General features: G+C 41.4%; 1 protein-coding gene across 9 annotated transcripts in view; it reads right to left on the reverse strand.

The window, feature by feature from the left end:
- The window catches only part of LNPK (lunapark, ER junction formation factor), a 65,334-nt gene that overhangs the window by 2,828 nt on the left and 48,410 nt on the right, over positions 1 to 14,096 (reverse strand). For all 9 annotated transcript variants that reach the window (XM_025200517.1, XM_014518608.2, XM_025200516.1 and 6 more), the window contains exons 10-12: positions 11,758 to 11,863; positions 10,931 to 11,001; positions 9,341 to 9,511 (exon numbers count right to left, since the gene is read on the reverse strand). In XM_025200517.1, the coding sequence (XP_025056302.1) occupies positions 9,341 to 9,511; positions 10,931 to 11,001; positions 11,758 to 11,863 (348 nt within the window). The remainder of the gene's footprint in view (positions 1 to 9,340; positions 9,512 to 10,930; positions 11,002 to 11,757; positions 11,864 to 14,096) is intronic.

The following is a 14,096-nucleotide window of genomic DNA, read 5'->3' on the forward strand; positions in this document are numbered from 1 at the left end:
CTCTCTGGACCGACTTGAGATGCACCTTTGGATGCATGACAAGGTATGGCTGGCCTTGCTGGCTGCGGTCTGGCATTGGTGGCTCGTGTTCATCTTGGAGTCAATAATGACTCTGAGATCCCTTTCCACCTCTGTGCTTTCAAGGGAACTCCCCAGCCTATATGTATGCTGTGGATTCCTTCTCCCAAGGTGCAGCACCCTGCATTTGTCTACATTGAACCCCATCCTATTCTCGTCTGCCCACTTTTGTAGTCTGTCTAAATCTAGTTGCAGCCTCTCTCTCCCTTCAAGTGTGTCCACCTCACCCCACATCTTAGTGTCATCAGCAAACTTGGACAGTGTGCTTTCCACCCCCTCATCCAAGTCGCTGATGATGATGTTAAACAGTGCAGGCCCGAGGACCAAGCCCGGGGGTACCCCACTGCTCACATCTCGCCAGGTTGAGTACAACCCGTCCACCACTACTCTCTGGGTGCGCCCCATCAGCCAAGTTTTTACCCATCCAACTGTGTAGGCATCAATGCCACAGTCGCTTAATTTATTGATCAGAATGGGGTGAGAGACAGTGTCAAAGGCTTTCTTAAAGTCTAGAAAGACTACGTCCATGGCAACACCATCATCCAAGGATTTAGTTACTTGGTCATAAAAGGCAATCAGGTTGGTCAGGCAGGACCTGCCTTTGATGAACCTATGCTGATTGCCCCTGAGCATGACCTCCCCTGCAGACCCCCGCACAGATGTGCTCCTTGATGATTCTCTCCAAGATCTTCCCGAGCACCGAGGTGAGGCTTACAGGCCTATAGTTACTTGGGTCCTCCTTCCTCTCTTCATTGAATATTGGGACCACAATAGCCAGTTTCCAATACCCCAGCACCTGGCCAGATTTTGCCTGGCAGCGGAGACCCCCAGGGCTCGGTCCTGGGGCCTATACTGTTCAACATCTTTATCCGCGATCTGGACGTGGGTGTGGAATGCACGCTGTCCAAATTTACTGATGACACCAAATTGCGGGGCAAGGTGGGCATGCTGGAGGAGAGGGACTGAATCAAGCTAGATCCAGACAAATTACAGAGGCGGGCAGGTGAAAATAGGTTGGAATTCAATATGGACAAATGCAAGGTACTGCATCTAGGGAGAAGGAACCAGCAACACACCTATAGGCTGGGAAATACCCTTCTTGTCAACACGGTGGCAGAAAGGGGTCTTGGAGTCATTGTTGACTCCAGGATGAACATGAGCTGCCAATGCAAGGAAGCAGTCAGTAAGGCTAACTGCGCCTTGTCGTGCATCTACAAATGCATCACAAGCAGGTCCCGGGAGGTGATCCTTCCCCTCTATGCGGCACTGGTCAGGCCACAGTTGGAGTACTGCATCCAGTTCTGGGCACCACACTTCAAGAGGGATTTGGCTAGCATTGAGAGGGTCCAGAGGAAGGCCACTCATATGGTCCAGGAGCAGAAGGACAGGCCCTACGAAGAAAGGCTAAAGGGCCTGAACCTATTCAGCCTCCACAAGAGAAGGCTGAGAGGGAATCTTGTGGCCGTTTACAAACTCACCAGAGGGGACCAGCAAGAATTGGGGGAGGCCCAGGCACCACCCAGGGTTACTAGGAATAATGGCCACAAACTGTTAGAGAGAAGGTTCAGGCTGGACATCAGGAGACATTACATTACAGGACTGCCAGGCTCTGGAATGGACTCCCAAGTGAGGTGGTACTCTCTCCTACCTTCGGGGTCTTCAAGAGGAGGCTGGACAGATATTTGGCTGGGGGGGTATGACCCCGGCACCCATTCCTGCCCAGGGCAGGGGGTCGGACCTGATGATTGGTTTAGGTCCCTTCCGACCCTAAGCACTATGATACTTCTTAAAGTACGGTGCCCAAAACTGGACGCAGTACTCCAACTGCAGTCTGACCAATGCCGCATAGAGAGGAAGTATTGCTTCCTTGGTTCTACTTGTCACACATCTGTTAATGCATGATAATGTACGGTTAGCTTTACTGAGGATTTTGTCACACTGACGACTCATGTTCATCTTGGAGTCCACTATGACTCCGAGATCCCTTTCCACTTTTGTGCTGCTGAGAGGGTCATTCCCCAGGCAGTAGATGTGCTGGATATTTTTATACCCTACATGCAGCACTCTGCACTTGTCCTTGTTGAACTAGCAATTTAAATGTCTTTTCTGTAGGTTTGACCTCTTTGGACTCATTTCTCCTTGCTTACCTAATCCCAGTCTCCACCTTGCAGGCTTCTTAATCCAGTCTGTTAACCTAGCTCCTCATATCTGTCCTACTTGTCCAATTTCCTGTCATCCCCAGGCAATTTGTTACTCAACCCACACCAATCTATTCTTCTGTCCCCAGTACCCTGTCCAGGCCCCTCGGCCTGATGTCTTTGCCTACTGATACCAGTTGTCCCCCTGCCCTCTAAGGAAGACTGAATAGATATTTTTCACCTATTCTATTAACTCCTCAACCTGTTCCAAGTCCCCAGTCTTCCTCTAACTCCTTATATAGCCTTATTGTCTTTCCACCGATAAACAGGTTAAGTGCCCACCAAACGTCTCCCCTGAGCTCCCAATCCTCCTCTCATTGTCTGGATGTTGCCATCTTCCCACCCCATTCCTTGCATGATCTCATTACTCCTCATCTCAATTTACTCTTTCCCTGCCCCTCATCCAGCTCCTGTCCTTTCTGCATTTGAGTTAACATCCTTCTGAATGCTGCCTGAGCAACAGCAATGGGGTAAGCAAGGGCACAGGGGAAAGAAAAGACTCTTGTTTTGTTTTCACTGCTCAGCATGACCCTTGCCTGCAGCAGCAGCTAACAAGGAAAATTCTGGTTTTGCTACTGTCTGAACACTGGTTGCTCTGTGGGATGGCACGTACACAGTCTGGTCACATAAAACAATGGAACATACTTACTTGCTAGGCAGGAAACGTGTGTGTAGTGATCAGCACCAGGAGCTGGACAAGAACTGAGAAGATCAGCAACACATTGAGCAAGAACAAAATCTGAGATTCTAGATTCTAAAACTGAGGGAATACGTTAAAAACGGAGAACTCAAAATGACTAAATTTGGGAGGACTGTCACAGGAACAGCAGACTTCTACCAAACCATCATCCTTCTGCCAAAGCATGGAGATACTAGTTCTTTAAAAGGAAAGCTTGCCAGTATGTGGCGTTTGTTGTGTGCTTATATTGTTTTTTAATTAAAAAAACAATACAACTCTCATCTTACCTTGGTTTTAAAAGCTGCTGAAACAGGCTAATTGAAACATTTCAGAAAAAGTCAGCCAAAGGCAGACACAGCACATAGATTTCAGCCCTAACAGTTAAAGTTTAAACACTTAATCTGACAATTGAAAACAGGGCTTCATAAAAAGCAACTTTAATAAATGGTGCATTTTTCCTACAATAAAGTTATATCTGGTGTTAAAAGCTCTACTGTAACATTCTAATTGATTTCACATTATGATTTAATTATAAAATTAACATATCTAAAAATAAATAATTTAACTGACTGTAATAGTTGCAATTAAAGAGGAATAAATTAAAAGCTAATTTTTGTAAGATGACAAAAATGCTAAAATTTACATATTTAAATCTGCTCATTTCTCAAGAGAATTAGTAATTAGCTCTTGATTTACCATATTTACTCGAGTCCAAGAAAACTCTGAATTTAAGACAGTCCCCAATGATTAGATTCCATGAATGGAAAATGTATTCATGGAGCAGGCACTGGATGGAAAACCTGCATGCTGCTGTTGTCCCTGGCTGAGTTGGGCTCAATGCACAGCTACTTCCAGCAGCAGCAGACATGAGTGGCTGTGGGGCTCCCCCCACACCTGCCCCAGCAGGGGGCAGTGGCATGCTGGTTCCTACACCTCCTCCCATCAGTTGGGGAGACAGGTGGGAGTTGAGGGGGCAGGAGAGAGGAGCTAGGCAGAAAGCAGGCACTGGAAGAAGGAACCTACATGCTGCTACCACTGTTCCTGGCCAAGCCACTTCCCACAGCTCCTACTGGAGTAGTCTCATACTCAAGTCTAAGAGAAGGCTTTGTTTTCCCCAGGCTGAATGGGGATAAAATCTCCGTCTTGGAATGGAATAAATATGGTGATTAAAGGGCATAAAAATATATCTAGTACACTACGTGAAGCGGATTTAGAATATTGAAATAGCCATGTTATAGCAACCTTAAACCCCCGATTCCAACAGCCATGCACTTCTTAACATTCTTGTTTAGTCCTTAGCAAAAAAGCAAGTGTAAACAGAGCCTTCTTCAACTAGCTGACCTTTGGCTAGAGACCGTCTCCCACAGTAACCAATGAGATCACAATATTATGGATTTCACAGGTTGACTAAGTAGAGGTATAGATCTGTTGTAAGGGAGTTCATAAAAATTTTATAAGCATCTACCAAGTGCAAAAGAAATCCACTAAAGTAGACCTAATGTGCAGCTTTAATTCTTTTTAAAGAAATGGTGATACCTATAGCACTGCTAGCAATAAAAACACATTTAAGAACAGGAGATTGATCCACCTTTAGTTGTGTTTTTCGTTTTGTTTTTTTAAAGGGAAAGGTAGGGGCAAAGCACAGCAAACACATACCTATCGTCTTTTGCCCTGACATTCTGAAATAAGAGCAATAGACTTTTGTAGTAGTTGTACAGCAAGGATGGTATCCAGCCATCTGTAATTACCCAGAGTATCTGTCACCGACAGAAGAAATCCAAGGGTCCTAACTATGCATAATTTCTGGATTGCATTAGGTTACCAGCTACTTTTTCTTAACTACTAAAGGAAAAGTCCTTATATGATTAAACATTCTGAAAGTTTGTTCTTCCAGCTGCAATGGGAGAGAAACAGGTTGAAAAATTCTGGACATGCCCTGTTCACCCTTCTCTTTAGCATCTATTCTCTGTCACAGAGAGATAAGGCACTGGGCTAGATGGGCCTGTAGTCTGAGCCAGTAAGCATCTATTCTTATGTTCTTATAAAAAAAAGTGAAATATGTTTACTTAATATAACTAGCCACACTCATATGTCAATTCTGTACGACTAACAGACCCAACAATGGGACAAGAAGTTCAAGACTTGCATGAAAGCTACAAGATACTGTATACAGAAGCTTTATGCATTGTGCTGAACTTTATACAGTCTAAACAGCATTTCATTCAAAAGGTGGTCATACCAAAAAAGTTGACAAACTTCTCAGTTAGATGTGTACACTTTACTCACCAAGAGACAGCTGGTGATATGAGAAAAGGGCAGTATTATTTAAAGCTTTTGTCTAGTTGCACACAAAGCAAAATAACCATTTTAAATGTGCAACAGTAGATTTCAGTTTTATAGATCATGTCTGACATCATTATGTCACACCATAAACTCCATGTGTCATTTAAAGAGAGGGTGTCAAAGTGCACATTTTGGGAAGCTGTGTGAAATCTCTATTAAATTATGAAATCTTCAGAACTACAGATCACAGTTTAATTAAGTAATCTTTATTTAAAGGGACTCTGCAAGGTTCTGCTACAAAAAGTCAGATGTCAGGACCTGCAAGCCTGGGGGCACTGACTAACAGTAAAAGCCTAAGGAGATGCAGACAAGGTTCCTTCGGTGAATTTGATATCTTTTATTAGACCAACCCAAATAGTTGGAAAAAAGTTATTAAGCAAGCTTTCGGGTTCAAAAACCCTTCGTCAGGCTAAGGAAGTTTCAGCAGTTGGTGCATGCTCTTCCTGGATGGAATGAAAAGTAAAAGGAGATGCATGCATTTCCTACCATAGATTCATTCTGGAGTAGAGGGCACAGACCTAACCCTCTAATTGTTTTTGCAGCTAATACTTCTATTGGCTGAAATGATTTTACAACCTCTAGTCTCTCTCCTTTGCCTGGGACAAAATACATCATTATTTTATTGGTTTTAGTATAGCACAGAATTATTTAGGGAGATGACAAAAGGCAAACCTTAAAAGAAGCTAATATTTTCTCTCTACTACAGCAGACTCAGCAAAACACTGCACTAAAATGTGAAGGGTTTTTAAACCCAAAAGCTTGTCAAAAAACATTTTTTCCCCCCCAACTATTTAAGTTGGTCTAATAAAAGATATCAGATTCACCCAAAGAACCTTGTCTGCCTATGTCCTTAGACCAACACGGCTACAACCTACAACCCTGGTAAGATACCCCCTTCTAAATGTCTAAAATAAATATCAGAAATATTTGTTTCTTGGGTATTCTGCATGCATGGTTCTTGTGCCAGAAGGAAGACAGGAACAACCCTTGGTACATTACAGCCAGCCCCATGGATTTGTATACACCCAGCTTTTCTAAGTAGTCCCTAACCTATTCTTTCACCATGTTTTACCTTCCAAAGACCAAATGTTTTGACTAAAGATGATCCAAATACCCTCAGTAAGTACAGCTACAATGTATTTTTGGAGCGTAACAATAATGTCTCGGAGATGGATACTGGGCGCTTGTAATCATGGATGTTATAACTGGCCAACAAGGCTTAGTAGTTGGAAACTCAAGACAGCAAGCTGGCATAGGAACTATACTTGATCTTACCTTTAAAGGCCAAGAAGCCTTCTCTACTAAGTCCATTCTTCATGGCTCTTTGTCTTAAAGAGTCCCTCAGACCTATTTTTGCTTTCTCAGACAGCAATCATGAGAGGTAAGGATGTAGAAGGGGGGGGGAGGGGGGGAAATCAAGGCCCTTCCAGAAGACTGGCAGCTTTGTGAAGCTGGGATAGGGGTGGCTGATACTTTTCAGACAAGTCTTGTTGAATTCACGATGGCCTCACCTTACCTGTCCCTGGACTCCTCAACTGCCTCTAGCAATTTGCACCATCTGAGTGTTGCATGATGCCCTAGGCAGACAAGGTTCTTTGACTAAGTGTGATATCTTTTATTAGACCAACTAAATAAATTTAAGGCATGGTTTAAATAAATATAGTTGGTCTAATAAAAATTTCACATTTACCCAAAGAACCTCGTCTGCCTATGTCCTTAGACCAACATGGCTACAACCAACACTTCCAAAGCATGATGCCTTCTCTTCTGAAGTTGTTCTAGTCTTCCACACCTCAAATGAGCAACAGCCACATTCATAGATGATAAGGATAGCAGATTAGGGACTGGCAACTCCATCATGGTGAATGGATTCAGAGAATCCTCCCATTTAGGAGGCAAAACTTGAAGGCTGGGCAAAAGAGGCATGCAGAGCTGATAAACAGGAACCTGGCCAGTACGACCTGTTTATAAATGGACAATGCTAGAAAGAACCTTCAAGTTCACAAGAGAACATATGGGTTTCTAGCTAATACAGTCTGAAGCAGGAACAGCAGCAGAGATGTTTGTTACAACAGAACTGTCAAGTTCCTCAGAGCCATAAATTATTTTAGCGCTACAGGACACTCTGGTAACAGCAGATGACACTAGATGGCACAGAGCCTACAGTGAGATCCATTTGTTCCTGTGCTTCCTGGACATCCTCAGCATGGGCATTCCAGAACTAGGCAGTACTGTGGCACTGATGAGCTTTCCTAGGATCCACAAAAGGCACACAGGTTCAGAACTGGAGTGGGAAGGAGATGGAAGTTTCCCTTCCCCATTCCAGAGTTCCTTGACAAGATCTCTTCCTTCAAAGCATATAGGGTGAGGTTCATCCTTATGACAGAGAGGGAAGCTGAATAGTTTCAAATAGGTAGAAAGTATTTCTCTTGGATTAGCATGAGCAGGATGTGAAATTCTACCAAACTGAAATTAAAAATCCCTACTACATTGTAGGGACTGTGCTGCTTGGCAGAGTAAGTATTAACTATCCCCAGTATAAGTTACAACAAGAACCTATAGACACCCTTTTGGACTGAACTGGATCCGAGTTCTTTGATTTCACTGCACCCAGTATTTCCTTAGATGCATTTGGAGACTGAGGCTGAAGCTTCTCGGCTCAGCTGATTAAACAGCAAGGACTATGACAGAAGAAGGGAGTCCTGTATAAAGGGCTGCAAGCAGTGACAGAACTGCTGTACAGTTTATTCACTTACCACAAACAAAAGAGATTGCTGAACTGTTCCAGAGGTACTTGCAGTTAGAGCATGCTCAATGGGACACAGTCTTCAAGCCAGCCAGGGTTTCAAGTGATTCATGTAGAAGGAGACCTTAGTAATGAGATCCCCATGCATACTGTATTCTAACCTATTGTATTTTTTAAAAGAACTCATGGTATGAGTCAAGCAATTAGGCACTGATTGATATAGTTTCAGCCTGTGCCAGTAAATGTCTTAATACATCACTAAGTGCTATTAATGTCCTCTGTGTTCTGCCCCGCAAAGATGATCACCTGGCTCTCATAGCACATACCAAGTGAAAGTTGATGCCATTTTGTACCAAACATTAAAGATTACAACAGGAAGGGAGTTTTATTTGACAGACTACTAGAACAATTTCCTGTAGTCAACTGCATTTTCAACCTCTTTGAGTAAGCACTTAGTGACAAGAAGTGCTCCACAGCTCTCCAACCCCACATGTTCCTGGTTTAACACACTAGTTCAATCTAGTAAGTTTTCAAAATCTAGTCTAAATGAAGATTCTTTGGTTTGAATTTACTACTATGTTCTAATCTGTACCAAATACACTGCATCTTCATGTTGGCTGAACACCAGATGCTTACTGTATTTGCAGACTATAAAACTTCTCAAAAGGAACTTTGTTAAATTAAAATTGACAATTTGTCTTTGAACCCTCTGATTTTAAACAAGGGAGTTTTACTAGATTTTCCTGCCCTGGGGAAAACAGCAAAACTAACTTAAGGAACAAAGGCAGGAATTTCAACACACCTAAACCAAATGACCTGTTGAAAAAACATTGAAACCTAACTACTTAGGGATACAACACTGCCTTAAACTCTGCACAAAGTGCATCAGTTCAGTTTACTCTTCATCAATAAGATGGGAGCCAATAATTTCATTAAACCATACTTTCAAGTCAAGGTTACAATGTAAACAATTGTGAAGTACAGGATAGAACGAATGCTCCTCCAACCAAAAAACCTTTCAGATGTGAGAGGGGGGCAGGATAAAGAGTGCAGACACTGAAGAACAATGCAAATGTGCACACTATAAAGTTGTTTTTATTCTTATAAAACAAATATTTAAAAGATGCAGGAGGAGAAATTCTTTATGTATAGCATATAAATGAGAACGGTTCTAAAACTAGGTTTTACATTTCAAGGAAATAAAAGGACAAAGACAAGAACAGTAGGGGAGGGGGGGAGAGGGAAGGATTTGAAATAAATGTTACAAAGCAACAGGCTTAATAGAACTAGACTCACCTTCAGTCTCTTGATTTTCTTGTTCTTTTACCCCTCCAGAATGCAAAGTTCCAGAGGTAGTCTGCAATTCTGCAGGCTGCTTCTTTTCAAAACTTATGTCTGGAAGTCGTGGAGCCTGGGGTCTAGTTTTTCTTGCAGGATTCAGGAAAAAACAGTACGCACACCTAAATGCTACACAAACATTTACAAAAGCACATGCAATAAAGGTCAGAAAAGTCTCACTATGCAAGCTGATTCCTAATCAAGACTATGATATGATCTTTGATTCTCTAGAAAATGAAAAACAGTTCAATATTTTTAAAAAGTAACTTCAATACTCAACTTCAATTTTTTAGGTTAACCAATTGTAAATTAAGCTATTTTCCAAGAGTACTCTAAGTAGTCTACTTTTCAATTTTAGGGCTGATAGCATCGTTCCTGAACTTCTTGGTACACACAACTCCATTTTCTCTTTTTAATCTGCGCACATATCTGTCCATTTAATACCCTTTTACTTTCTGCTCTGCTTCTTTAACTGGTAAACATCTTTGCTGAGCTGTAGGAGCAGAGTTACCTACAAAATAATGCAACTCACTACTGCATAATGCCATCATATGACACACTGAAGTCTGTCAGGAAGGTTTAAGAAAGACTAGTGCTAAATAAGTAATTTTTCTTGCTTAAAACAGATATCAATATTGATATCCATTCCCCCCTCCCATATGCAATGTCATTTATTATTTGATGAAATATTCAGCTTGGAGTCTAGTAAACAAAAGCCAGGTTTGTTTTAGAGAAATATCATCAGTAATCCAGTAGTTTAACACACACATTTGCAAAGACCAAAGAAAAGTTAGTTTTCAACTCCCTGGACTGTCTGTAGAAGCTGACCTCCAACATGCACTTCTTATAGTTAGTGGGAAATACTAAATATATTCCATTATTATATTTAGTACCTTCCTCCCAGAATCAAGAGAAATGTGACATATCCATACAGAATTGGAGGTGGGGTGAGGGGGAGAGGCAGATGGGGAAGAGAAAAGAGAACTTCCTGGGACAATTTCTAAGCCATTAGATTTTAAACCTACTGGAGCTCTTGAGAGGAGGCACAACAAAACATCTGCGTTCAATAAAGAGCTGTGTCTGTCTTAAGTTATTGTCAGCCATAAACTCACGTACAGCCCCCCCAGGGCTTGTTCCCACTCTTTTTCTGTTGCCTCCCTGAGATCTTCTTGCCAAAGCAAGATTTTGTTTAAGTTCTGGTAAAGTGGAGTACTTTAATGTCAGATAGTTTCTTGATATAAAACCCTTCTGAGAGCCATTCATAGCCAGTAGCGATTCTCAAGGATGCACTGGAAGAGGCTTATTTTTACTGAGTAGTTTTATACACATAAAATCCTTGGCCTGCAGGTTATAATAAATATTTTTTTTAACCTTAGTGCATCCTAAGCTAGAGAGTAGTAAGTTACCATAAAACTTAGTATAAGGTTTGGTATACTCAACTAGAATCAAATGAAACAATAGCAAGTCTCCTATGAAGAATTTTTAAGCAGTCAAAAAATATATATATATTTTTTAAAAAGAGTGCAGGCTATGCCCACTAGTTCTTACCAATGTATTCGAATTCCTCCTTCAAAGCCATACCATTATGAGAGAAACACTGCTGACATATAAGGGCGTACCTAAAAAATGCAATAAAGTTATTTATTTGACTATATCAAATATAAAATATTGCATAGCTATTCTATTGTCTTGATTTTTAAGGAATTTAATTATTCCTAACAAGTAACCAAATGCAATAGGCAAATTTTACCATTTAACAGGGTCTCTTTACTTGCACATTAACAAAAACCAAAAAGTTTAATTCTTAAAACTGTAGTTTAAAAAGTAGTAAAGATTTGACTTTTAAACAAAAACCCAACCATGAGGCAAGTTAAGCCTCATGAGTTAGCAGTTCAGCTTCAAACCAGATTCAACAGAAATAGATTTCAATATGTGGAATGGAGCATAAAAGTTTAATCATTGGAATAATTACCTTATCCGGCTTAAGCAAGCAAGTACATTGGAAAATTTCAGAAGGCAATAGGTAAACACAAAAAGACAATCCAGCTAAATAAATAAAGGGAGTTGGGTGTTTTTACTTGATGTTTGGCTCCTTCTCCTACTCAAACTTCAATAAAGGGTTTCCCTTTAATGCTTCTTCTGTTCATAGGTAGAATTTAAGCTTCCAATAGTCAGAAAACACATTTCAACAAAACAGATTTCAGAAGATGCACTGCAATGAGCTACGTTGCAGTGAAAACAGCTGTTACCCAATACCAGCTGCAAACAAGAATTAGAATTCTATAATATCTTTAACCCTGAACAAGTAAAAAGAGCAGTGAAACATCCCACATCCCACTTGTTATGTATTTACTTATCATTAGCATTTTTTTCACCTGTTCTGTGGACCATCACCAACTAAATACTCAATAACTCTATCCAAAGCTCCCCTTTCTCGAGGAAGAATAGGTCTTGCTAAAGGAGGACCAGGAGGATGAAGACCTATCAAAAGAAACATAAATTTTAAAAAATTACTTTCAGCTACATATTGGCTATATATGATGCAACCGTTCTACTGGAGATAGGCTAGCAGCTTCATGCAAAGATAACAGAAAATGTCAAACTGGTAAAAATGTATTAGAGCCAAAGACACTATTTTATACTCAAAATGGCCAAATTACAGTTCATCCCCTGAAAAAAAACTGTTATTCAAAACTGATCTTCTGATCCCATATTTCTATTTTCCATCATCTACTAATAAAAGATTTTATCATTTCTATAAGCTTCATAGTAAAAGTTACTTACAAAGCTGCATACAGGAAGAGCCATTCTGGGTCATTCTTATATAATAAAGAGCTTAGTCCATCTGTCTGTCTGTAGCGCTCTGGTTAGTAAAACAATCAAGGGGGTGTAGCCAGTGGCACTCCATCTCCGCCACCTTTGAGGAGTAGGGCTGGGGGGAAGGGAGGCCGGCAGTGCTGGAAGTGGTGGCGTGCGGTACTGGCAGAGGGGGACAGAAGGGGATGGCAGAGGCAAGCTTCCCCCCACCACTCCTGGGAAGCAGTGGTGGCGGTGAGGGTTGGTGGGTGGTAGCACTCTGTCCCCACCTGCCGCTCCCCTCGGCCAGTCATTCTTGATGGGTAATTGGCTAGTTTACACAACATTCTTAACAGCTTGTCCAATTCAGATGTCATAGTAAGGCCATTTTACATCACTTAGTGGGCATATAGGAGCTCTTAAAGTGGATATTAGTGTAAAAGCACCATAGGACCCAAGTATTTACTAGACAACAGAATCTTGCCTCAAAACATTGCTTCTCGCTATCTGAAAGTTCTGCCCTTCAAATGTGGTTCATCAATAATCCGAACACTGATTTAAAAAATAAAATAAAATCACAAGATTGACAGGAAGAAATTAGCTGTTAAAACAGAATCTGCCTAACACCACATTGGTATCAACAATGAATTGAATCTTCACATCAGAATAGCATTTCTGCTAAGAAAGGTACTGCAGGAAAATAAGGAACATGGGATTTAATAAAGAGCAAAGGCTGCTGTAAGAAAATAAACTACTAAAAGCTGAACATAAAGGCTGAGCCCTATTGCTTAGAACGGGAAGAGACTGCTTGGAACATTCCCCTCCTTACTCTCTCCCCCACCAATTTAAAGGGCCAAATTTGAAAAATTCAAGTACATTTTGCCCCCATACTATTTTAGAATGAAAACCTTAAGCTTTATTTCACATTTCCTGTCATTAGCATTTATAGGAAGTGTGTTAATACTTGCAATAGAAGACATGTAAACTATTGCTTCAGAAAGACTCCCCTAATAATGGAAACCTTCTGAAACTGTTCTTCCTCATCTGAAACCGTGAAGTGTTTCCTTCCTGAAACCACAGCAGTCCTATAAACATGAACAGTCAGAACTGAGGAACAATGTATATACTTTCAGATCTCTCTATTTCTCTCCCTGAGGAGTTAATCCCATTGTCAGATTTTGCTCCTCTTTTCATCTTCCCACACAAATACCAATAAACTAGTCTTCTGCCCATGAACCAGACTTTGGATGCATCTGATCTCTACACAAATTGTAGATAACTTTAAAATGCATCTCTTGGACCTTAAAATCTTCTTTTCTTTAATACTGAAGATCTCAGCCACACTAAGGAAAGATTCCCGCCAATCTACATTTCACACCCAAACAATCCAAAAAGTTTACAAAAAACAAATCAAACTGGGAATATTGTTCCCTTGTTCTCTCTCTCATGGCCCATAGACAAAATTCTGGTCAAAAGCTTGATATAAAAAAATTACATGTACGTGGTGGTAAGGATTTATAACATCTCTTAACTGCATTTTATAGTGACATTTCCGGCTGCCTCCTAGGCTCCCTCTACACATGCAGGTAAAGGCACAACGGGATCTAAAATGCAATACACATGATCAAGCCTCCTGTCATGCCAGCCTGATCCTAGACTCCCCCTGAACCGGCAAGAAGCAAGTTCCCGTGGCTGGAAGCCCCCTCAACTGGGGTACCTCATGCACCCCCAGGATGGGGAGATAACAGCAGTTGCAATCTCCCAGGCTCAGCGATGCGTGTAATCCCCAGGCTCTGGGAAAAAAGGCAGCCGTGAACCTCAGGGCAATTGGGGGGGCCGGTTCCCACAGCCTCAATCCCCAGATCCTGGGGGTTTCAAACTGGGCATGGTACACCCCTGTGGCTAGGAGACCCATCAG

This window comes from Alligator sinensis, unplaced genomic scaffold, assembly GCF_000455745.1.
Source record: "Alligator sinensis unplaced genomic scaffold, ASM45574v1 scaffold321_1, whole genome shotgun sequence".
Classification (NCBI taxonomy): domain Eukaryota; kingdom Metazoa; phylum Chordata; order Crocodylia; family Alligatoridae; genus Alligator; species Alligator sinensis.